This window comes from Poromitra crassiceps (assembly GCF_964638095.1).
Source record: "Poromitra crassiceps genome assembly, chromosome: 5".
NCBI classification, from domain to species: Eukaryota; Metazoa; Chordata; class Actinopteri; order Beryciformes; family Melamphaidae; genus Poromitra; species Poromitra crassiceps.
The window spans coordinates 26,723,918-26,750,402 of record NC_139642.1 but is presented as its reverse complement, the minus strand read 5'-3'; the positions used below and the strand labels follow the sequence as shown (position 1 = coordinate 26,750,402).

The window sequence follows — 26,485 nt, the reverse complement described above, 5'->3', positions numbered from 1 at the left end:
ATAAACAGAGCAGCACTATTCTTGGTACTACTTGGTCCATTTCAGGAGCTTGCTGCTGAAAAGTTTGGCGTTGCGCACCCAAGTCTTTCATAAAAAGTAGGCTAGTAGCCTACGTTATTACCTCGCAGGCTCGCAAGCATTGTGGACTTCCGTGGGCAGTGGGCACTATACTCTCTCTTTAAATATCTCTCTCTTTAAATCGATGTTTCTCATCTCCTCCCGATCAGAAATGTCTGCTTTTCTTTTTGCATGCCAGAGATGATGGATATATCAACTCTTCTAGAGCTTTCTAGCACACATCAGTTGACCACAAATGGGCAACATGCGTCGCAAACTGCGATAAAAACCCTGATTGAGACGCATATTCCGAATGTGCTATATCAAAGAATCCTCCTAAAACCTATTGTAAGGTGCTTTGGACCTAAGTGTCTGCTGCTAAATGACATACATCGTCCTCTACATGTCATTTCGTGGCGAGCTGGCTGGAAAAACTACTCTCTCAGCACGACAGAGATCCACCTCACTCTAAACAGCGTCTCAGACATGAAGCAGACTGAACATGGCGTTGGGAACTCCAATACCTCTGCCTTTGAAAAGGTTGCCAATGTGTTTACGAGCTCAGCCAAGAGTCAGCACTCAATATTGGTGAGTCCGGTTTGAGTTCACCTCTTTTAAATTCTTAACCTTTCCAGGTGACGCTTAATATTTTCTCCCAACGGGAACGACACTGTAGTTAGTCCGCCACAAAATGACGATCTACCACAACGATTTGCATTGCAACCTCGGGCAACTGAGAGTTCAAAGTTCAGAAGCAGTTTGGTAAGAGTTATTATGCTTTTACACTCCTCCCATGAGCAAACATGGCCTTAATCGCCTGCACTTGAGGCTTTGTCTAACGAATGAAGTACAAACAAGGTTCTACATGTGGGGAAATTATATTTAATATTCATTAATTATATTTTGTGTGTGTTCCAGTTTGTCATTCTTGAACAAGGTCTTTATTTTTTCCAAATTGAAAAGGAAGCTTTTATAACAAACACTACATTTATTGTTATTGAGATTTTATTATAGTGAGATTGTAAGCAGAAGCACTGATATACTGTGTGTACAAAAAACACCAAGTCTAAAATTATCTGAAGGTGGAGGGAATGAAGCGACATTCCCTGGAAATATAGCTTCATTCCCTGGAAATTCCAGCTTAGTGTTTTACCGGGAACTAGCTGTATTTTGTTACATTTTGTAGTGAAAACAAAATGTGTAGTGTTGTATTTCATGTCACAGGAAACCACCACCTTTTCATCCAAGTAAAAAGAAGAAGAAGAAGAAGAAAAAAGCACTATGCCCTCATTGCCCTGGTTGTTGTGCTCTGCAGCAGACAACATCTTTCCCTTGATAAAGCAAATGGGTGGTATATTAACGTGAAACTGGGTTGTCTCTCTGCTGAGAGGAATTAACATGTGAAACACACAAAAAACAAGAGGGGTTTCTTCTTCTGCCGTACGTTATATAACTGCAGCAGCCCATAGCAGAGAAACACTGGCCTAGTTTCCCCCACTCTCTGACCTGCTCTAGACTAGAGTAGCAGGAGGGAGGGGGTCCCGATGCAGTGGGGCAGGAGGAGCAAAGAGGAGGGAGAAGCAAGACCTCTCACTCCGCCATGAGTCCCGGGCACGACAAATGTCATCACGAAGTGCAGAGCGTTGGGAAAAGGTTTCGGGATACCTTTAGAGCTGCAATGATTACTCAATTAGTTGTCAACTATTATTAATAGTTACGTTTAATAATTAAATTAAATGCCAACTATTTTGATAATTGATTAATCGTTTGATTATTTTTTTTAAAGGAAAAATAAGCTCTGATTCCAGCTTCTTAAATAAATAGTGAATATCTTTGGAGTTTGGACAAAACAAGACATTTGAGGACGTCATCTTGGGCTTAGGGAAAAACTGATTCAACATTTTTCACCATTTTATATCACCAATCACCATCAATTAATTGATCAAATAAAATAATCGACAGAGATTAATCGATAATGAAAATAGGCTAATCGTTAGTTGCAGCCCTAGATAGGTTACCTTCCATCATGAAACATATGGGGGGGGGGGAGGGATATTTTTTCTTTATTACACATCGCTGCATTTTGACTCGTTTTTGTAAACTGCAGGGACACTGATCCTGAAATGGAACTCCCTCTTTTTATGTCACAGGGATGCAAACTAAAATAGGGCACTTAAGTGAATGATTTTATGTCTGCCCTGCTACCATCACCTTTTTCACTCTCCATGAGTTTGCAGCCCCAGCAGAACATTCTCCTCTTGTGATCATGTCACAAAAAGAAAACACCCATTTAGCTGACACCTTTATCTCCATATTTCTGCCCTGGGGTCCTTCATTTTAAAAGGTTTGTGTTTTTGGGGTATTTTCATACTAATCATATGCCCAAAATGTTAATTGTTATTTTATTTTTGTTACCTGCACCACGCTCTTTAAGGAAATTAACTTCAAGGTCTGCATTTGACCGGTCGTTATGGTAACGGCTACTCTCTTTAAGTTGGGTAAGCAGAACCATGCATCCATGCTAGCCCCTCAACGCGAGACTCAGCCTTCATTCTTCAGGCTAGTCTTGCCGTAGCAAGTCCTCAGTCAACTGCAAGCATCGGTTGGAATGGTCTCAAGCAACATAAACGTTATCAATCACAATAAAAACGTACCCAACTCCGACGCAATGTTGTTTTTGGGATAGGGCACAAGAGTATCCCCAAATATTGCATAGTTTCCAATACCGAGCCCTTATTCACATGCCAGAGCCAAAGTTTAAGCTAAAAAATTGTCAACAGTGCAGTACACCCTTCCAGCCACTGAGCTCGCAACCGATACATCCAGCCCTGTGGAGCAGCTTAACCCATTGATACCTGATGCAGCATTTGCGTGTATATCCCTCATTTGTGGGCGTGAACCGCGTATACGCGGTTCGCGGTCTTAAAGGGATACACACACAAATGCTGCATCAGGTATCAATGGGTTAAACCAGAAATGACACAGCCGAAGAACGAAGACTGTTTTTGAGATTTCGCTTTGGCATGTGAATAAGGGCTCTGTATTGTAAAACTACGGAATATTTTGGGATACTCTTGGTCCTTATCGTTGGATAACAACATTGTGCGTGGGTAAGGTACATTTTTATTGTGATTGATAACGTGTATGTCACTTGAGACCATTCCAAGCGATGCTTGCAGTTGACTGAGGCCTTGCTACCGCGAGACTCAACCTGAAGAATGAAGGCTGAGTCTGGCGTTGAGGCTAGCATGGATGTAATGTTTATCTTTGCATCATTGGTCCAATAAATTGGTCGGTACTCGCTCATACTTCCCTCTCAAACCAAGGTCCTTATTCACTGCCACCCACCATTATGGCTATGTCTTTGTTTTTGGCGCTGTAATCATATCAACTGTTGCCTTGGTTCTGTGTCATGTAGTCTGATAGTGAAGCACTTTGGAAGCTCTGTTTTAGACAAGTAAATGCACAAGCCAGGTTATAATTAGCAAATAACTTTTGCAGAGTGGGTGATGGGCAGATTTGTCTTTATAAGCTATCAAGTGGTCTGTCTCTATTTAAAGGAACAGTTAACCCAAACATGACAATGCTGTCATCATCTACTCTCCCTCATGCCAGTTGAAAACACAGGTGAAGTTTGTCCATATAACACACAGGGAGTTTGCATTTGAGCACATCTCCATAGCAGCATTCTCCAAGACAACTGAAGTCAGTTGGGTTGGGACCAGTTCTTCAGAGTTCCAAAAAAAGACTCATATTTGCACCATCATTTTGGAAAAAAGGGTCCCCATTGACCTCCGATGGTTTGGAGAAGGCTGCTAGCCGTGATCTCGTTTTTGCTCCAATCCAGCTGCCTGCAAGGTTAATGAAGTTGTGCTGGCAACCTCCCCAGGTGTTATATGGACAAACACATTCCACCCGTTTCATTTGACATGAGGTTTTGACAGAGTTACATGTCAGCATTTTCACATTTGGGTGAACTACTCCTTTAATATACAATCTTTGGGGGAGGAGTGCCCACTGTCCCGCACGCACGTGGTGGAAAGGGCGGGGGCGGGCCCTCCCCCGCTCTTACAGAGACTGGGCGTGGCTCTGTGGTACACGTCATCGACAGACACTCGAAAGACTGAAGCTTTTGCGTCTGAATCCACGGCAAGTTTCTATTATCACGTTACAACGAACGAACAAGCAAACAAAACACCTAGGCGTATGGAGTCCTAATAACATATCGCTCTGAAATGTCACGGATTGCCGTGACAGAGAAGCACATGCGTAAAGGGGGGGGGGGGGGGGGGGAGCTGGGAGAGCGTCATTTGATACCCCGGCGGTGTCAGGTCATTATGTAAAACGAGCTCGGCATTCCCTCCGCCACCGCCCTTTATTCCTCACATATCTTCTGTGTTCTGTTATCTATTTGTGGGTTTAAAATGCTTCGTAGCACAATGGTGAATATATTCAGGCACAGAAGCGACGTTGTTGGCCGTTACGATAACTTGTTACAACATAACTCATTTAGGCTATCATTTGTTGGGAATGACCATCCCTGAACGACATGTATGCAATGGGTTGTTTCAATGTAACTAGTTAACGTAGCTACTCCCCAAAGCTGCACTGGTGGCTAGTGTTTGATATTTTGTATCAACATGATAAGGCTACTTTCAGAAAAAGATGGAACATATAAGACGCCGTACATACTTTTTCTACTTGCATCTAGCATCGTTGATTGAAAGTGAAACAAACCTAACGTTATTTCCCTAACAATAGTCAAAACATCCGATACAAACGCAATGAAACATCGATGTGCAAAATAGATTTTTTTCCCCCTCCTCTCCATTCAACAGCGTTTCAAGATCAAACAGCGTTAATCGGGGATCACCTTCAAGACTCAGACAGGGAGATTTTCTTTTCCAGAGACACATTTAACGTTAACTGATTTGCAGAGTACAGTACGGTTTAGTTTCCAATTTTGGAAATACATAAACAGAATTATTATAAAAACTCAACTTACCACGTGCTTTCTGTTGTTGCTGGGCTTGCAATTCCAAAAACTTGGCCGCTTCTAAAAGCGTTTCGATGCTCATTTCTTTCCCTTTGGAGACTGTGACTTTTGATTCGGAGAAAAACGATGGAGCAAAATGCGATATGCGCTGATCTATTTAGGGAGAGGTCCCCAGTCTATGAAGCTGGAAAAAGGGTAATCGGATACCCCTCAGTAGAAACTCTTCCACATACGTAGAAGAGTTGCAACAAGATGGCGCTGAAAGTAGTAGGAAACAAATAAGGTTTGTGAACCAGCCACGCACCATTTGTAACCGCCCACAGACACGTTCCCTCCCCATGCACATTAGTGGGGGAAACGGCAAAACGTGGAACGTGACTTAGAATGGGATTACATCAAAACAATGTGTCGCTTAGCTTCCCAACCACTTCATCAGTTTATTTTTCATTAGATGAAAGCACAGGTGCTGGCGGAAGAGAACATTCGCTATAAACGACAAAAAATGTGTTGAACACTTGCGTTTCCCCCCTTCTTTTGAAAAGCAACGTTTGCGCCTCCGAACCCGCAATTTACCAGTCACCAATGCCTGCAGTAGATTTACATCTCATTAACATATCCCTTTGCTCATCCACCAATCACCGCGGAGAACAACAAGGTATGGCGCGTGCACACATGGACACAAGCAATGGCAATGCAGTAGATTTTCATTATGATCACTCTCCCCTCTCCCGTCTCAAAGGCGATTTGCCCGTAAATGCTGCAGGTAAAATGATACTGTCTGAACAAAGACAGTCGGCTTCAATTCATGTTTGATCGCGACAGAACAGAGTGCAGGCAGGCCAGACCATAATACATCTAATAAATAAGACTGAATACGAGATAAGGGGGTAGGATTAGGATACGTTATTCTATTGACTTGCATTCTCTGCAGCCATATCTGTCCAGCTGACTTTGCATTTCCATGCCCGTTTTAAACATAGCCGATCCAAAGTGACTTGAATTCCTAAAAACCAAAAGTATAGTCAGAATCAGAATAACTGTATTGATCCCTGATGGGAAATTGAGTGGGAATTAAGCAAAAACATATGCAAAGAAAAGTGTGGTGAGCCTGCCATTTTGATCATTCATTCTGAATATTACCAAGCACAAATTCTATTTTGAGGGAAATGTGGACTCGTGAATAACTCTTGTGGGAGGCTATACAACTTCCCACAAGATGTAATACTGACATTAGGCTCATTTACATCAGCCCACACTTCCAGCAGGGCCTGGCTGTAGCTAGACTGATTCAAAATGTCAAAGTGCCCCCGTGACTGCTGCCTGGAGACTTCCTCTTCTAAAATATCTCAGAGTAGGTAGAAATGAGTCAACCAAATTCAATCAATAATGTGACCATAACCAATATTTCATTTGTGTTGTCCCCCCCCGATAGATTAGAAGAACAGTAACAAAATCCATGTTATTACCAGCTAGGTTGTAGCAGCAACTATTTGTAACAAACCTAGAGACAGTAGAGTCTGTTGTTAGCACGCTGTTGCTCTACTACCCCCCCCCCCCCACACACACACACACACCTCTCACATGATTCTTACACACAAGCTGGTGAAGTCAAAGTCCTGGTGACAAGTAGTGCGAGCAGGGAGGGAGTCTTTTTAGCTTGTCTCACTCTCTCTCACACACAATGAATTTACCCTTTGCATACACATGGCCCTAGGTATTTATTTACACACACACACACGAACACACACACACACACACACACACACACACACGCACGCACACACAATGAATTTACCCTTTGCATACACATGGCCCTAGGTATTTAGGTCTCTTTTCCTGTTATTCACTCAACTCTAATCAGGAAGTATGTCAGCCACAACCTAATAATAACAATAAGTGAGCCACAATAGTAAATGTTCTCGAGGCACAGGAAAGACAGAGGGAGTCCAAGAACATCCGGCGTCACACAGGCTGTCGTTTTGGCTCCAGTGTAAATGAGTGGAAAAAAGATAAGCATCAGTGAAACCATCATCACGAAGCCATTCACAAAGACAATTAGCATTGAAGGGATAATTGAGGGGCTTTATCTAAATATCAGATGACTGGGATAAGACCTCTGAATGAGAAAGACAGATGGACAGAGTAGGTACCTACTCTGTCCTCTTCTGGCCATTTGAGGGAACTGCAATTTAGAAATCATAAAATGCCTCGATTCGAGTGCAAGGGACAAAACGGCTCAAGAATACGAAAGATGGACACATGAGCAAACATGTTACTAAAACCTACATTTATTACAAATGGTTTGTTGGCAACTTTAAGGAAAACTGTCCAAGAAAGTCAGGTGATTTCACCTGAAGTAATGGCCAGACTGTGATGATCCACAGGTACAAAACACCCCCAGTAGTTACATTCGAGTCAGTCAACCGATTTCCAGGCTTCTCACGAGCAACAGTTGACTGTTGTGCACAATTGAATGGGCTGAACTGTTCAAAACCAATAACAAAACAAAAACAAAACAAAACAAAACAAAAATCCCCAACAGGCTGGCAATCAAACCTATTCTCTAAAAAGAAATGTCATTTTGTCAGGTCTCTGATTGGGAAAATGCTATTTACGGTTTGCCCACAGTCTTTAGCAGTGTGTTCTTCAGGTAGGTGCACAGCTGATTCATCAGGTCTTTATTCTGGCCCTCTACCCAGTGCATCTCAATCCCCACATTGCGCTCCTCCAGCGTCACATTCAGCAGACACTTGAAGAGGAAGTGCTGATCTGCACCGGGGCTCACCGCTTCCTGCGAGGTGCGTTTCACCCCATGTGCCGCAGCAGGTTCTCCCTTTGGGCCAGTGTCCTGTGCTGTACCCGGTGCTGACCGCGCGCGGGGTTCTGTGGAAGCCGGAGACTCCATGTCCACATCTTCCGAGGCCGCTTTTCGTTCCTTGGTCGGGTTTGGTAGGTCTTCTTTGATCTTCTCATTTGAGGCGCCGCCTTCGGCCGTCTGCTCGGCCGGCTCCCGTGCAGACACAGACGCTTGGATCCGAGTGCTGCTCTGGGGGTCGTCGTTTTGCGCTGAGGAGGCCTGGGTCTGGGAGGATGGGGCGGGAGCGGGGACAGCTGCCCTCAAAGTGGTTTGAGAGGCAGCCCCGGCACTACGGGGTGCTCTGGGAAGCTCTCGTAACAGACGGTTGTGCTCGCGTCGTCTCTGTCGTCCGTGGATCCAGGTGTTCTCCACAGTGGTCAGAAAGAGGCTCTGCTGATGCTTTCTGCATGGGACCCGTTTGTGCAGCACCTGCAAAGCAGAAGGAACGGACACACATATTGAGGTGACATGGTTGCAGGGTCGTGCTGTACCGATTCTGATCCGTCGCTTTAACTCCATTTAAACTCTGATATTATGTAGCAATCAGTTTGTGCAACAATGGTCAAATATGCTTCTGTGTGTGAAAATGGCAGAATGTTTCTGAATTGTCACTCATATTGTGAGCAATTGGAAATGAAAAGGTTGCAACCCAAGTGCTTTACAAACAGGATGTAGAAAAATAATCGGTAATTGGCGACTTTAGCACCATGTTGGGGAAATTTCTCCGATATAGATAACCTTGTTAAAGAACAATATCTTCAAACTGGATCCCTGCATGCCCAACACTTACCCGCAGGTCAGTGAGTGTCTTCTCCAGCAGGGCGGCGATGCTGTCCACAGGGCCGCGGCCGCTGCAGCCCACAGCCGAGGCTGCGGCCTGGAGCTCCCTCACCCCGGCCTCCGGCAGGGTGAACGACAGCGGCTTCCGGGCTTTCTCCATCTTGCGCCTCTTACTGGGAGGGGACTGAGTCAGGAGAGGGACAGCCAGCATTAAGCACACATCTGCACAGGACACGCTTTTAGACAAGTGAAACTAAATGGTGTCACATTATAACAGTTTCTCTTTTTCTATAAGATAGATCTTTAATAAACAGAGAGCGAGTGGCAGAGATAAACGACTGAACCCGGAGGGGAGGATTGCAGGGTGGGTGGGTTGGGGGGTGTTGGAGAGAGAGAAATATCTCTTATGGAGCAATTATTTTGTATATTCTCCAAATGCATCATCAGAAATATGCACGTCTGCATAAATTACATGCTAACAATGAATCACAACAGGCAGCAGCAGTGAATCTGCGTCAAAGCAGTGTACAGTCTGAAGATTTGTGATCACTAGAATCCTGTCCCTATAATCTGTAATATTTCCAACAATTTGTGAATGTTTTTGTTTAATTGTCCATTTCTGTTTTGTGTGCTTTCCCATTTCGTTTACTTTGTACATATATTATTGCATTAATTTATGTCATGTTCTTTATTTTGTTTCTGTTGTCATGTTTCTGTGTGTGTGTTTGCGTGCGCGCGCGCGTGTTTTGAATAGTTCTGTCTGTTGTGTCACTGTTGTCTGTATTGTAATTTTAATTAATTTGATGAAGATAGCAGGCTGAGAAAACTGAAAGATCCCCCAGTGACTCTGACACAGCTACATTCTCAGACGTCTGCATCACATACTCGTAAACGGCCGACTGAGTGCGCTAAACTTGGCATTTAGATCAAGTATCCTGGTACGAGTACACAAGTAGGTGCAGCAGGCGGCCAGCAGGGGGCAGTGAACAGCTGTGGTTCACATGACCCAAGATGGAAGGAAGAGTGTTTACTTTACAACAAACTACTAATATACTATAATAAAGTGTTGATATGGATACTTGTCATCGGGACAATATCTGAAGTGATGCAAAGTCATCAGACTACAGTTCATCACACTGTTAGACAACACTGTCTGGGGGCTGCTTGTGTCTAAACCTCTAAGTGCTAGATAGAAAGAAATGCAAGTGGAATTTTGGTAGATTAAACCATTCGTACATGGCCAACTCGGAAATCTGTTAAAGTTATTTTCTGATAGCTAGTGTGTTTGAAAACACTCATAAAACAATGCACTTCTTTCCTAACTTTCCTATTTACTGTCTTTATAACAACCAGGAAAATAAATGGGACACTTAAGGGGGACATTAATACATGTTATTACCATAGTCTGGAGCAGTACAATCCATATTTGTGAAAAGTTGCTAAAGTCAGAAACCCCAAAAGACTCAAACCATAAGATGAGTTATGGAACTGTAAAAATTTCACTGACAATAACAGACTGGTTTTATTGACTCAATGAACCTTTGAGTTTGTATATTTTATGTTTTATTGTATTGTATTGCAGTTGTTATCCCCCAGTGGACTAATGTACCATACTGTACAGTAAGTGTGCTGTAACATCCTTATGTATCTAATAACACCAGCTTGCTGTCATCACCACAAAAGTATCACATTATTATAATTGACTGTATTTTCCAATGTATTCTCTATGGAACAGCTCCTGTTTTTACCTCTTGGCAATACAGTGGGTTCAGATCTTGATGTTCTGGTTCCTGGCTTGGAGAGATAGCCTTGTATATATATTCATGAATATTTTGATTTCCTTTCCAACACTATGGAACACTATAGGCATCACATGTATAAAGTGCCCTGCCTCGTGGCTTTAGAACAAAGCTGCCAGTCTGCTGCACGGCCCTGTGGCTGTTCGAGGACGTGGTTGTGTGACTCTGCTCCTCCTGCGTGCATCCCATTCCCAACATAACTATGAGAGACTGACTCACCAGTTCACACTGAACTCAACACACGCACACGCGCACACACACACACAGAGGCAAACACACTAACAGACGTGACAGCACATATAGTCAGAACAAGTATACAAGTATTCAATATATCTCATTTTCACTCATCAAGTCAAGTATGACTTGTTGTATAAAACACAAATTCATCTGAAAATATTATCATTAATTAAAATTTAAAGGGACAATACTCAGATCAGGACTGATGGTTTCTTATTGTCCTACCATTTCCTGTCCTATCATTTTCACTCTTCATTACGTGATTGAGACGGGACAGGAAGAAAAGTCAACGGGAGCAGGAATCATAACAACAATGATTACCGTAAATTCCGGACTTTCCCGTTTTTTGGCCTTTTTTGGCCCCTGCGGCTTATATAACGGTGCGGCTTATCTATGGATTTTTTCCAAAAAAAAAAAAAAAAAAATCTCTCTTTTTTAGCACTCTTTCTAACTATAAATCCTATATAACTATAATAAGTTTTAATTTCCTCTCTTGCCCTCTTTTCACCACACTGTATGACACTGTATGACACTGTGTGCACTGTAAAAAACAACACAGGTGGTGTTGTGTTATGTTGTTTTGTTGAAATGTTAATAAATGGGAGCTTCCTCAAACAGCCATCTCTTTCCCGACAATCCCCTCTGTGCATGAACCCTTACATATGGTAATTAAACATTAAAACACAAAAAAAAAAAAAAAAAAAAAAAACATTAAAACACCCGCGGCTTATAGTCCGGTGCGGCTTATATAAGAAAAAAATAGTCAACTTTGCAGGTGCGGCTTATACACCGGTGCGGCTTATAGTCCGGAATTTACGGTACACATTTTTTTGCTAAAAAAAAGACTGAAAGACAAATCACTTCCCTGTAAAGAAACAGTCCCGAGTCACGACTACTGTGCTAAATCTGAAGATGGCGTCACATGTTGTTGCAGGAGATGACTCCCATCATGTCGTCAAATCACAGATGTGTCACTAAGTGTCTCTGCATCTTTCTACTGGCATCTCCAACTGTGTCAGTGTGACTGCCCAGTGCCCACTCTCTTCACTCTCAATGACACTTATCATGCTACTGTCCATAATGTGAAGTTTGAGAACAATGCAAGGATGTACTGAATGATACTGGTATACACACACACACACACACACACACACACACACACACACACTTCAAATTTTTAACTCCATATTTAACTCAGCGAGTGACTACTAGTAACATCTGTGACAAATCTAACTGTAGTCAGTGTAGTCAAACTTTATTTTAACGCATATACCTCAGTACCGCTGTTTTTATCTTACTGTTTTAATTTGATTGCTTATTTCCTATTGTTTTATTTACTGTTTGTCTTATCCCAGCTAAATCCCGTTACCTTTGCTGCAGCAACAACCTAATGTTCATCTTGTCCTATCTTGTGTGACATCAGGCCAGTAATAATAGTCTAAATTAGGGTACCATGTTATGTATCAATGAAACTCCCCAAAATGTTCAAAAATTGATACCAAATCACGTGGAGTATGTCAGAAAAATCAAAGTAAAGCAACTTCATTTGTTTTGGCCTTTATCTCTCGAAGAGAAAAATGTAATGTATGTCAATCCTTTTGATCTATGATTCCAAGTTAATTAAGCAATATCACACGAGAGGGAGTGCTGTTGTTGGCTAATATCGTCTCTGCTGTGATTCGGTCGTAGGCACGAGGCTGCAGGCCGAGTACTGAAGATAATCACAGCAGTGACGATATTAGCCAACAACAGCACGACCTCGAGTGTGATATTGCTTTTATACAATAGTTCTATTAAACAAAGCTGATTAAAAAAATGACAAAAAGCTGAGAAAATATATGATTTCTCTATTTATTCCTGCGCCAACAAAAATTGTCCCCTCAGCTTTTCGCTACCAGTTGCCAAAAATGTAGCCTACTTAACTGCAGGCTGCCTACTTTTTATCGTACACATTGACTTGCAAGTTTCCATTTATTGTACAGCCAGTGAAATAAGAGTCTGGTGATGGCATGTTAGTTAGTCATGTTAGGAAATAAATCCATCTTTGCGCTGTCGGTAACTGTGTTACGCTTTGTGAATGGCGTTCAACGTAACGTGGCTGGTGTTTGTTTTGTTGATTAGAGCAGCTGTGAAACATTTTAGACAACAGCACTCCCTCTCGTGTGATATTGCTTGAAGCGTTTTGTTGATTAGAGCAGCTGTGAAGCGGAGTGATATAGCCTACCCCAGAGCCGTATAATAGAAGAGTTCTGACATCTCCATTCACTCCAATGGACCAGTTTTTTTCCAGGAAGTAGAAAGTGGAACTCTTCAGTAAAATAAGCAGCACTGTCGAGTTGCATCAAAATAGACAGTGTTGTACTTTGAAAGGGTTTTTCATCCCTTGAAATGAATCAAATTGTACATTATCTGCTTTATTTTAGCATGCAAAAGTAGCGCGAGACCCATTCCTGGCTGTTCATTGGCTAATGATTCTTGCATTTTGGTCCTCCGCTGACGCCACTCTCTTACTAGAGGACACTAGCCTACCCTACACACAGTGAAGCGCCAGTGCGTTATAGTGAAATATCAGCACTGGTAGGATCCCTCTTGTCCAATCAAATTGCTCGGCCGGAACTACCCGTTGTATAATGCGCCATTATTCCGTTAAAAGTATCACTATGAGCTGATGCTTGGAATTAGACTGGTGGCATCAGTGCAAAAGGAGAACTTGACATAAGATGGCAGGAAAGGGCAAAGTCTCAGCACACACCACTAGAGGGAGCTCAATCCATTCCAGCTCTGCCTGGTCCTGCAGTGAATTGGGCACTCACTTCTGATCCTCCACTAATGTCATGCTGTAATGGCGGAAAAGGTCATTATCACAGCGGCGCTCCTCTCCTCCTCGTGCAGAGCAGCCTGCAGCAGGCCTGCACACACCCAGTGAGAGGCAGGCAGCACACAGCAGGGGCTCTGCAGTCACAAAGTACAGTGACATGGGCCCTTTTCACAGCAAGCGTTTTTGAGGTGGTAAAGCAGGAAGTAAAGCAGGTGTAACCGATAACATTAACGAGGGCCCTGGCACTGGAACACCCAAAGAGAATGGAACCATAATAATGGTATTATTGGTTACACCTGCTTTACCACCTCAAAACGCTTGCTGTGAAATGGGTCTATTGCAGACAGCATGGCCAACTGACCTATAAACAGCACAGAGGAGGAGCAGGTTGTGACCTTCACGCTGCGGCGCTGACCTAGGAGTTGACTTTCAATTAAGCTTTTTACTCATCTAACCGGTCTTATTTATTTTTATTTATTTATTTTTTGGTCCAAGTTAAAATCATGATCCGTGTAGAGATGCATCTTGAGAAGAGGTTGCCATATTTAATTGCATTTGCTGAGGTTGTCAAATGTACGGTGGCTAGTCTGGTAGCTTGTTAAAGAGCTGCTTCATTCACATGTGTTTGTTTCTAAGCACCTCTCTCTCTCTCTCTCTGTCTGTCTGCCCTGGAAGCCCTTCGCTTCACAGGAGAAGAAAAATAAATCAATAAATTCCATGAAGGAAAACCTCTGTTTGTACAGTACAGTACGGAGCATCCTTGACATAGATATTTGCACTAATACATTGGTGTGTGTGTGCGCGCGCCACACACACACACACACACACACACACACACACTCACAAAGGGCATCTAACCTATATAACCCACACATGCAATTGTAGGTACAGCCCTCTCCACTGCAACACATCCTCGACTCTGCCGCTCTTTCATTCCATTATTTATCCCACTTACCCACTCTCACCTCACTGCATGCACTCTCTCTCTCAGACAGACACACACACACACAGACACACACACACACACACACAGACACACACAGACACACACAGACACACACACACACACACACACACACACACACACACACACACACACACACACACACACACACACACACACACACACACACACACACACGAGATAGCCTTTCATAATAACAACAGCCAACTCTTCCTGTCTGTGGGTAATGAGAAGCAAACCCCTCATGTTGAAACCCGGGACAGTAAAAGCCTCCTGAGTCCAACAAAAGCTGCTCTTTCCAGATCAAGTGTCATCATCTCTGCCAGGAGATCATGTGCTCGCTCGTGTGTGTGTGTGTGTGTGTGTGTGTGCGCGTGAGTGTGTCTTATCCACTGGTGTTTCCCATAGCGGTTCCCTTCGCAGTTGGGTTTCGGTGTGACCATGGTTAGGTGTAGCGTTGCCTGGCGGAGATCTGCAGTTCTGCACTCTACTGAGTGCACTTTTCTCGTTAAAGTCATGTATTCTACCCGCGTGCGTGCACACACACACACACACACACACCAATGGCCTCTGCATCTCTGTGCCTTGCTGACCCCTGGCCTGGACCCTCTTTAACCGTCTCCTTCCTGTCTGAGTCACATGATGCTCTGATGGACCACTAGCAGCAGCATCCACATCAACAACAACAAACCTTGAGGCTGTCAGTCAGACACATTCTATCCTATCTGCTGTCTCTGTTCACCCTGTGTCTACTCTGCACCCTGATCTCTCTTTCTATCTGCTGTCTCTGTTCACCCTGTGTCTACTCTGCACCCTGATCTCTCTCTCTGCTGTCTCTGTTCACCCTGTGTCTGCACCCTGATCTCTCTCTCTGCTGTCTCTGTTCACCCTGTGTCTGCACCCTGATCTCTCTCTCTGCTGTCTCTGTTCACCCTGTGTCTGCACCCTGATCTCTCTCTCTGCTGTCTCTGTTCACCCTGTGTCTACTCTGCACCCTGATCTCTCTCTCTGTTCACCCTGTGTCTACTCTGCACCCTGATCTCTCTCTCTGCTGTCTCTATCCTATCCTTTTGTCTGCGTTTGGTTTTGCCTCCATCTCTATCTGCACTCCTCCCTTCCATATCCTCCACATCTCCCAGTAATGAGCAGCCAGAATAAGCTTCAATTGTTCCCCTCGTGAAAGTAGAACACGATGCTGAATATGTTCTTGGTTCATTTTCAAATTGATCAAGATCAATCAATTAAGACATTTAGACACAGGATTGTTCTGAAGACAACATCCTGGATTAGATGCCAGAGACAATGGATCAGTTCATGAGATATGTTGTAGTCCTGTTGAATTTCCCTGTCCTTGTAAAGGAGAATTTGTCCTGTCATCTGCCTGTTTAAATATAGGTTAAAACAAACCAATGTGTGGAGGAGAGGGGAAAATGCAAAATGAATAAATAATAATAAATAGAGGAGAGGAGAGACGGTGTCGTCGAGGGATTTGGGCAGGGCCGCTCTCCTGCTAGGAAGGGGTTAAGTAGGTCATGGCTGCATGCATGTCACATAGTATACATTATAATGTAACATTAATCAACCTCTCATCCATATGAACACACACGTAGGCTGAATTAGGCGGTCAACCATGCATGGAATTACACATACATAAACTCTCACACACACACACACACACACACACACACACACACGTACGCACAGTAGAGGGGTCTGCCTGGTAATGATGCTGAGCAGTTCCCGTGTGTAAAGGACTGTGGACAGGAGTGGAGGAGGAGAAGATGTAGGTCAATCCTTCTGCTCAACTGCTTTATGTATGAAAAGCAACAGAGACTAGAGGAATCCAGCAAAAGAGAGAGACTGCAACAGTCCTCAACATACTTCTCCTCTTGCACCTGGTAACCACCTCCACCCATTCCCATTACGACCCCCCCCCCCCATTGTTCTCTCTCTCTTTCTGTGCTGCTGCATTTTCCCTACGACGCCGTTTACTATTTTTACGATTTCTCTCTTTCTGCATCCGCTTTCTTTTCATCTCCATGGCCCCTCTCTGGTGCCCGGAGAGCATGATGCCATGGCATACGCGCACAGTCCCACCCTGGCAACTGTTGCCTGGCGACAGCACATTAAAGACACATAAACATCTCCCCAGAGGAGGGCGTAAGTGCGCCTAATGGAACGAGCTGGAAGGAAGGAGGACGCAGGGCTGGAGAGAGGAGGGGGTGGGGACAGAACGGGACACGGAGGGAGTGCATTATTGAGGAGGAGTCTTTTTTGGGGGTGGGGAGCAGTCCAGGCCACCAGAGTGACCACACAGAACCGTCTGCAGAGCCTCAGAGGGCAGTATGGTTGGAAAAATGGAAAACCTTCAAGCGACACTAGCGATCTGAACCAGCCTTACCGGAACGATCACATCGTCATAGAAACTCCAGGCCAGCGCCCAGCGCATGGTGCGTCCCTGGTAGAACTCTGTGTGGGTCACTTTGGGCACCTGGAAAAACACACACAACAACAAAACACAGTCGGACATAAATAAAACAGTCGGAGGGCAGCTGCACAACAGACGCTATTTCACACGAAGGGCAGAGCTCCATAGAAGTGTGAAGTCGTGGGCACACACGATGAGATAGGTGCTGCTGACGCAAGCCACGTCCACAATGTGAAAACGCTGACAGCGTTTATTTACGCAGAAGAAGAGCGCGAGGACGGGCGCGGCACAGAAACCAAACATCTAGTTCTCAAATTTTCCCATTCAGTCATTAAATCATTCATCTTTCATCCTACTCCCACTCGTCTTTGAATTTTAGATGGAAGTCACTCTATGGCTGTCTGGCCTGCCAAGAAGTCACATGACCCATCTCTCAAGATCTTGATGCAAAATAATGCAGGGGGGAAAGTGGCAAAGATTGTTTGTCTTCCTGGCTTTTAATATGACCTGAAACTCAAATATTTTAGCTGCTCACTTTTCTTTTGGTAGGTTAACTAATGTTAACCTGCTGGAGTGAAGCATAACATCAAGATGACATTTTCCAGACACATGATTCTGGCAAAATTAAGAAAATGCTACAAAATAAGTCTACATAAAGAAATGATGTCAAGCAAACTGATCATTTGCTCTCAGTCATACGCCTATTCGATGACTTTTGAAAGAGCGAAGGGACGCAACGCAAAGTGGTGGTGCTCGGTGTGCGTATACTGTAATACTGTACGGTTAAGGCAAGCGCACTAACAATGTAAACAACATTATGCTCAGTGTGACTGCTGGCTTCAACAAGCTCCGCCTTTCTAATCGTGGGTGAGAAGAAAAAAAAAACGTTATGTGAAAGAACATTCACACACATAAAGTGCGAAAGCCCCGTGTGAAAACAGGACCGTTTGTACCACTTCAAATCGTCTCCCAGGGATGTCTCAGTAAATAAGAGGAGGGGGGGGGCGGGGGGAGTGTCACTGAGATAAAGGTCAGAGGTCAAGAGCGCTGTATCACAGAGACAGTTCACGAGTAGCCCAGCTTCACATTTGCCAAATTAAAAAGGCAACGAGAGACAAGGAGACGACTGGAGTGAGGGACAGAAATAAGGACAAAACATTAGCATATTAACTAGGCTAGGTTTCTGTTTACACACACATTAAGATGTCCTCGTCCTTGGCTGAGAGCCAACGCTGCACTCATGCTGATGAGCAGTGACAGCACCCTAAAACCACTGGAGGGGGCAGTTGTTGTTGTTGTTGTTTGGGGGGGGGGGGGGGGGGGTGTGGACCATGGTCAATTTGGGATGACTGACACAGGTTTTACCAAAGTCTGTTGTTGATGCCAGTCTGTTCTCAGTCATGCCCACTCAGTCCTTGTTTTTGTACAGTACATGTGGGCGAAGTGGCTGGTGTTGAACTAGAGGCCTATGACAGTCAGCAGTCATGCGGAAGGATATTAGTCGTTAGGCTAACGATGCTAATGCATGCTAGCTACAAAATGCCATGCGATTCAGTCATGCACCACTAATAGAAATCAGGTCATTCGTGAGTGCTTCGTGACATTGCTTAGCAGCCATATTAGATGTGCTTGATCTGTTATGGTTCAACAGTCTGCCCCTCCCCTTCCTCCACCTTCTAACATCAACTTATAGTCCCAACAGAGCTTGGTGGGAGATGGGGGGCAAAGCACACTGTTTAAAACAAGCCATTATCCAAGCTTGCCCTCGGGGCATGTTGTTGTCGCCTGCACAGAAAGAGGTCAAGAAGCTATGGCTGCCCCGTCATATGTATTGATTGTAGTGGATGGACATGCTTATGCTTGTGTGTGTGTGTGTGTGTGTGTGTGTGTGTGTGTGTGTGTGTGTGTGTGTGTGTTTAGACTAAGAACGTCCTTTATACATCAGTCGATCCTGAGGCTTAATCAAGAACATGGCCGAGGGTCAGTGGAGCAGTGACCAGTGCTCTCTGTGCGCTGTATGTGTGTCATGTATTTGTTTATTTGCTGTCTTGCAAGACAAATTTCAGTGTGAACTGACAATAAAGTATATCGTATCGTATCGTATCGTGTGTGTGTGTGTGTGTTTGGGATCCATGTCTTTGTTCTGGCTCTGGCTGGCTACTCACCCCTTGCTTTCTCAGCTCCTCCTTCAAAGGGGCCAGGCTGCATTTCTTTCCCAGCATGCAGCTGTACCACCTGCAGGAGACACGCTCAGTGTTAGCCAGCTGTGTGTCTTTGTGGATGTGTGTCATGAACTCCCACACCCAGATCAAATGAGCCGAGGTGGACTTATGTGGTGGGACCACAAAGAAAAGACCAAAGTGGAACACGCGAGCCAGAAAAACAAGCCTGGTCCACAGCAGAGGAGGAGAGGAGCTGCTTTGAAGCGGTCCCACGGAGGAGGCTCAATCAATGATCTCTGCACTGCAATAAAGAGATACGAGGCGAGCTGTTCTGGATCAATAAGCAAACCTATAGAGAGTCCGGCCAAGGAAAATGGAGGAAAGTTAAACACATCGGGGAGTCAGTCTGGGAGGAGAACTGACACATTTTCATCAATCTTGTCAGGGTGTTTAGTTCTTACAAGATATTTTGTAAGGCTAATAGCTTTTGCACACCAAGTCCGTATTTTTGTCCGAAATTGACGGACGAAAAAAAAAAGAATACGACCTAATTTGTGTCAATCATCATTGACAAACTGAGTCTGACAATTACGTCCGTCATTTAAGTTTTCGGACGAGGTTCGATTTTCTGCGTTTTCCGCATCAGTCAATAGATTTTTGCGAGCTGGGACCCGTCTGTGTTTTCAGATGACGGATTAAATAACACGCATACGAAAACAATCGGACTGTGTGTGCAAAGACCATAATGGTCTGTATCAGCCATAGAAGAGTTTGCATAAATTGCACATTATTTGTGTATTTACAACCATATCCCTAAAGCTACAGCCACGCCCAGCGAGACAAATGACATGTTTCAAATGGGTTTGATATTTAGCTTGTGAACGATTGTAAGGAGGACAGAGCTAAGCAGGTCAGGGAGGCATGAAGACGCATGCATGCTTGGAGAAGTGCCTGGAGGGGTGAATTGGGGGGAGGGCACAGCGTCCGCCTCAGGTGACACAATGAAATATTAAGGAGCTCTAATATCCACAGATGTTTCTGCAGCAGAGGGGGAAAAGACTCTAATGTGGGTTAATGCCCAGGACAGCTCCCTGGCTTCCCTCTTCCAACAAGGCCCTTTGAGACGTCCCAAAGCGTGCAGCTGGATTCAGATACCAACCGTATATTGGTGCTTCTCACACAAGGCCTTCTGAAGCACAGACGTATCATTACCATCTTATTGTCAGAGAGGCCATTTTCATATCAATGGCAGTGAACACTTAGCAAGTTGAATAGGGAGTAGCATCCTCTTCTAACTGTGGTTTTGGGCACAGTGACATGTGTGTGTCTGTGTGTGTGTGTGTGTGTGTGTGTGTGTGTGTGTGTGTGTGTGTGTGTGTGTGTGTGTGTGTGTGTGTGTGTGCGTGCATATATGTGTGTGTGTGTGTGTTATATGGGTAACCAAGGTGGCTCGCCCCCATCTGGCAGTAATTACAGTTTAGTGTTGTTGGAAAGAGGAGCTGGGTGGTGTGGTGGGGTGTCTCAAAGGACTCAAAAAGGACCAATCAGAAAAGCTGGCTGCGTTTCCATGGACACCTGGTGGCTCTGGTGTCCCAGCATGCGTACGGGAGTGACAGCCGGCTCCGGCTGGCTTGGCCCAGACCCCAAACCTGACACGGCAGGGAAGAGACAGGCAAGGGAAGAGACAACCGAGGGAAGGGACAGACAGCCGAGGAAGAGACAACCGAGGAAGAGACAACCGAGGGAAGAGACAGCTGAGGGAAGAGACAGCTGAGGGGAAGAGACAACCGAGGAAGAGACAACCGGGGGAAGTGACAGCTGAGTTGAAGAGACAACCGAGGAAGAGACAACCGGGGGAAGTGACAGCTGAGGTGAAGAGACAGCAGAGGGGAAGAGACAGCAGAGGAAGAGACAGCCGAGGGAAGAGACAGACAGCCGAGGTGAAGAGACAGCCGAGGAAGAGACAGCAGAGGAAGAGACAGCAGAGGGGAAGAGACAGCTGAGGTGACGAGACAGCCGAGGAAGAGACAGCCGAGGAAGAGACAGCCGAGGAAGAGACAACTGAGGGGAACAGACAGCAGAGGAAGAGACAGACAGCCGAGGAAGAGACAGCTGAGGGGAACAGACAGTTGAGGGGAAGAGACAGGCGAGGAACAGACAGCTGACGGGAAGAGACAGCAGAGGAAGAGACAGCCGAGAGGAAGAGAGGGGGACCAGGAGCTGTCTCTGGGTGGTGGCGGTCTCTCCTCGACAGAGAGGAGCAACGCACGGCTACACAAGAGCACACAGGTGTCAACATGCAGGCAAACGGAGCCCCTCTGAGGGCCACTCATCTTTCCACTGGAGCGTATGCAAACACACAGCACTGCATCCAGCACACAGACAATCTGAATCCTGTTCATACACACACACATACACACAGACAGACACACACACACAAGTCCCTCTAGGGGGGCGTGCAGGTGTGGCATGTGTAATCAGCTTTAATAGCGCCTCTGTTCCTCCCTGCGTCTGCGTCTCACTCGGCTGCGCCGGTGACAGACCTGGCAGCAGGGGGAGGGGGGGGGGGGGGTACAGTGAGGGGTTTGGAGACACCCCAGTCCCCCAAACACAGCTGCTCCCTGTGGGCACCCGGATACTGCACAGGGTGATCGTGCGCCAGATCATTAAACCAACTCTGGGTGACAGCTCCATCGCTGCACTGCAGCATCCCATCTGCCCCTCTCGCTGCGTCCCCGTCACCGGTGCTCTCATCAGCTGCCCTCTAAAACCTCTTCTTACATTCATCAAAGACTCCACAAGGATGAAAGTGCAACGCTTCTGTGTTGCCACCATCTGCCAGTACAAACGCTGCTTCATGTGACGCTGTGGAATCCTAAAAGCTCACCATTTCTGGAGACGAATCCTCACTTAGGGATGAATTTCTTTCATCCCTGGGTCAAAAATCAAAAATAAATAAAATAAAAAAAATCCGGTCCCAGTTAATAGGGCTGGGTGATTTAATATTATTGTTTATTGCCTTTCAGTGGAATCATATTGTGATTATATATAAGATATTTTGATATTGTGACACACATTTCTGCCGTCTAAATTGATGAAATCTGATTTAAGAAGCCAGATAAAATGGGGCATGGTAGAATTAGGAGTATTATTTTAAAATTTTAGTTTGGTTTGACATCACACAATCACAGTCACACCTAACATTACCATTCAGTTGAACGAGATGAACATTCATTTGATTATTTAACGCGATTAGGCATACGTGAACCATATCGTGATATATACATTGATATCGAGAAATATCCCTTTTGATTATCGCGATATTCATTTCAACCATATCGCCCCCGCCCCTATGACCCAAGCCCTGTTCCTCACCGGAGGCGTCTCTTGAGCTGCAGGCTGTCATGAATGATCCTCTTGACGAACTCCAGTTCACCGCCCTCCGCCATGATCTCTGTCACCCCGCCTGTGTTTACCGAACTGGGAGGAGGTCGCCGTGAGTTCCTCGAGTTCACGCCCTGCGGAGACGAAGAAGATACAGAGGTTCCATCAAATCCTATTGGAAGCTGATTCCAATTTTGTAAACAAATACTGGGCTTCGCTGGGGTTGCTCTAACCGGCGAACGAATGCAGATGCACAAAGACCTTTTGAATTCAAACGTTCTCAAGAAGGAAAACTAATATTAAGGGTAAGACATGTCATACCTTCGCCTCGAGCTGGTTGGCAAAAAAAGGAGGGTTGCACATGCAGAAGTCGTACACGATGGCCGTCTCTTCTTTCAAGGCGTCCATCAGTAAGGTCTTCTGGGGAACTTTGACAACTGGGAAAAATGGAACGTACAGAACACAGAAAACTAAGTGCCAGAAGAGACTAGGATCTGTAAGTTGGATGTTTCAGTTAATCATAAGACAAAGATATTCGGGTGTGGAATTGCAATGGGCGGCGTTTAGCGGCATTGCCTCATTCCAACAATCCAACTTGCCATTTTCAGCGTCACAGCGTGTAGCAATGAGCTAGCGTGTAGGTTTCTGCCGTTAGCTTGCTAGCTAGTTAGCGTTGTTGTTTTCACTGAGGCGGCAGGGCACTATTTACAGCGACACACAGGGAGGAGGGAGCACAAGCCGCTCTGATTGACATGGTCGGAGCCAATGACAGAGCTTGTAATAAGCGGGGAGCGGACATCCGGCAGCGACTGAAACAGTCGCTCCAATGGGAGAGCAGCTGTAGAGCAGGGGAGGGTTTATCCCAGTTGCCTGTTTCCGTGCAGCCAGACTCCTCTCACAGAAGGGAGGGGAGGATGGCCAGCGAGACTAATGACAACCTATTGTAAAACAAATACGACGGTTTGAAAAGATGGTTGGTGGATTGGTGAGTGGACTATACGTACCTTTAATGAGGTCAGAGAGTTTGTTCTGCTCCACGTTTTTCGTGGCGTAGTCAAAGCAGATGTCATCTACCTCTGTGGCAAGGAAATACCAGCCATTCATAGTGGCTCCCAGCAAGGGGTAGATACAAGACGCTCCGGTGCCTGGGAAACACAAACACACACGTTTTTGGCAGCTCAACAAAAACAGTGTGTATGCTTTAGGATGATGAATGGGTATGATTTTCAGTGAACGATATGTAAATATGCTATGAAGCTATTTGAAGTAAATGACTGTAATTGAGATAACGAGCATATCTAATGCATTCGTTTTCCCTTTTTTGGGGGGCGTAATGGATAATAAAATACAATTCCAGCAACTATTATCAAATCATTCAGGCCTAACAAAGACCAAGACCTACATTATGTCGCCTATCCAGGCTTAAGAGAGATGTCCACTGGGGAGTCGAGTGGCACACATCAGCTAAAGACGGGGGTTAATGATATGCCCAGTGGCGATCCATCAGGGAGCAGACAGCTCCGATCTGCTTACAGAACGGGTCGGGTCACCAATCAGTGACCCAAGGCTCTAAGGAGCTATGGAGACACACAATCACAATACCAGACTGTTGTATTTCTGATGGATAGAGCAGCAAACAAGCTGTGACATCATGTCCATGGGCTAGGTACACAGGAAATGGATGGGCTGGTGTGTACCACCAGCTGGAGGTGCCACTGCCAACAGGACTTCACTCTTTGCTGATCTGTGCCACTGGCAGCCAGCTTCTCTAGGGATATCAGGCCAGAATCCCCCCCCCCCCCCCAAAGCTGCTTCTCTCAACAGAATATTAGTATTTTTATTCTATTCTTTTACGTTATATTCTCTTTAACTTACATAGGGCACCTGTATTGTAAATTCCTATTGATCACTCAGGACCTTCTAATTCACATGTATATTGTGTATACTGGACTGCACTTCTGATTTTGTTGTAACTTTATCTCTTGATTCAGGGATGCAAACTCGTCACCAGAGTGAAAAAGGTGACAAATACCAAGGCAGACACAAAACCACTCAAAATCATTCAATTAAGTGTCCTATTTTAGGATCAAAAAGGTGACTGTCACCTAAAGGTGACTAGTTTGCATCCCTGTTGATTTGTCTTCTGATTATTGATGTTGAGCGCTACGCTGCATACTTGGCACAATTCCTCGTATGTAATCTGATTACTTAGTGTGGCAATAAAAAGCGATTGTCATGTGGAACAGACCTGAGCAAGACTCACAAAGATCATCTAAAGGAATCGCCCTATGCCCACAGAAACATGATTACACCTTTAACATTTATTACAAATGTTTGTATTGAACTTCATTTCGCCATCGGCTATAACTGTAGGTATAACAATTATGGAGTAAATCACTGTGGGCTGGAGTGACAAAGGACTTCAGGAAATATGTCAACTAAACGGCAGGAATGAGTAATTGGCTAATTACATTATGTCACCTTGACTCGATGGTGACACCAAAGCCCAGATGTGAGGAGGAAAGCTAATGACATGAGTGCTGTGCAGGGGTGTGGTGGTAAATACAGAGGTGGGTAAGCTATCCAAGGTGAGTAGTTTACCCACCTTGTTTTCCCTCATTGATTTATACAGGTGATCTGAAAATAGGTGAGTAAACTATCTGCCTCATTTCAAAAGGTGGGTAAACTGCGTTTACTCGCATTTACTCGCGTTTACCCTCCACTACGCCCCTGGTGCTGTGTGATAGGAATGAGAGGGTCACATGGTCATGGTACCGATGTCGATGCCCTTGCGTGGCTGGCCCTGTCCGTCTATCAGGTCCTCCACCCAGTGGATGTAGTTGAGGCGCAGCGGCACGGTGGGGATGAGGCGCTCCAGAGGGATCTCGATGCTCAAACCAAAGTCCTCCTTCAGCAGCGTGCAGGTCAGAGCGCGCACCGCCTCCGGCTCTTTGAAATTCACTCTGGAAGGAAGAACAAATATGGCCGCTTGAGTCCATCACACCACTCTCAACAACAATACTCCAGACCCAAAGAGCCAAAGAGCAACACATCCATCACCTCTCCTCACAGACACACACTGTGATGAAGCCTCCATCACTTCTCCTCACAGACACACACTGTGATGAAGCATCCATCACCTCTCCTCACAGACACACACTGTGATGAAGCCTCCATCACCTCTCCTCACAGACACACACTGTGATGAAGCCTCCATCACCTCTCCTCACAGACACACACTGTGATGAAGCCTCCATCACTTCTCCTCACAGACACACACTGTGATGAAGCTTCCATCACCTCTCCTCACAGACACACACTGTGATGAAGCCTCCATCACCTCTCCTCACACACACACACTGTGATGAAGCTTCCATCACCTCTCCTCACAGACACACACTGTGATGAAGCTTCCATCACCTCTCCTCACAGACACACTGTGATGAAGCTCTCTGCATTGCCCTCCATCACCTCTCCTCACAGACACACACTGTGATGAAGAACAATTAGTGAGACATTAAAGCAGACCATTCCTTGTTAATGAAAATTAAATGCACATTTTCCACATTACCAGACCTCCCACTTACTACCCGATTACCAGTGGCACACATGCAGCTCTCCCAGCCCCTCCTCTCCTCTCCACATGTTTAATGATGTCAGCTCAGCTGTCAGCAGAGCAGGCATGGTGAGTGAGTGGGCGAGAGAGAGAGATAGGTATAATTAAAGCTCCTGTGAGCGCATTCATTCGCACATGGGTAGATGTAATTAGACACTTTGCGTCTAGCGCCTCACAAGTTTGGTCTGAGCATGTTCCGTACATATTCTCATATTCATAGTCTGCTGTGAAGACAAGAATGACTAACTGACAAAGATGAAGCTATGAATCTGAGCTCCAGTGCCTTCAAAATAGGGCTGGGCAATATATTGATATCATCTTGATATGAGACTAAATATTGTCTTAGATTTTGGATATTGTAATATGGTGATATGGCACAACTTCGCA

The 26,485-nt window shown here is 45.1% G+C and overlaps 2 protein-coding genes across 3 annotated transcripts in view; both read right to left on the bottom strand.

The window, feature by feature from the left end:
* mnta (MAX network transcriptional repressor a) overlaps positions 1-5,242 on the bottom strand; it is a 29,925-nt gene extending 24,683 nt beyond the window's left edge. Inside the window, exon 1 of the mRNA XM_083637468.1 lies at positions 5,063-5,242. Within this exon, the coding sequence (XP_083493594.1) occupies positions 5,063-5,135 (73 nt within the window). The 5' untranslated portion in view covers positions 5,136-5,242. The remainder of the gene's footprint in view (positions 1-5,062) is intronic.
* A 2,124-nt stretch (positions 5,243-7,366) lies between these two features.
* The window catches only part of mettl16 (methyltransferase 16, N6-methyladenosine), a 31,944-nt gene continuing 12,825 nt past the window's right edge, over positions 7,367-26,485 (bottom strand). For both annotated transcript variants that reach the window (XM_083637515.1, XM_083637516.1), the window contains exons 3-10: positions 25,258-25,445; positions 23,487-23,627; positions 22,804-22,919; positions 22,474-22,616; positions 19,102-19,171; positions 16,910-16,999; positions 8,701-8,874; positions 7,367-8,339 (exon numbers count right to left, since the gene is read on the bottom strand). In XM_083637515.1, coding sequence (XP_083493641.1) covers positions 7,665-8,339; positions 8,701-8,874; positions 16,910-16,999; positions 19,102-19,171; positions 22,474-22,616; positions 22,804-22,919; positions 23,487-23,627; positions 25,258-25,445 — 1,597 coding nt within the window. In that variant the 3' untranslated portion in view covers positions 7,367-7,664. The remainder of the gene's footprint in view (positions 8,340-8,700; positions 8,875-16,909; positions 17,000-19,101; positions 19,172-22,473; positions 22,617-22,803; positions 22,920-23,486; positions 23,628-25,257; positions 25,446-26,485) is intronic.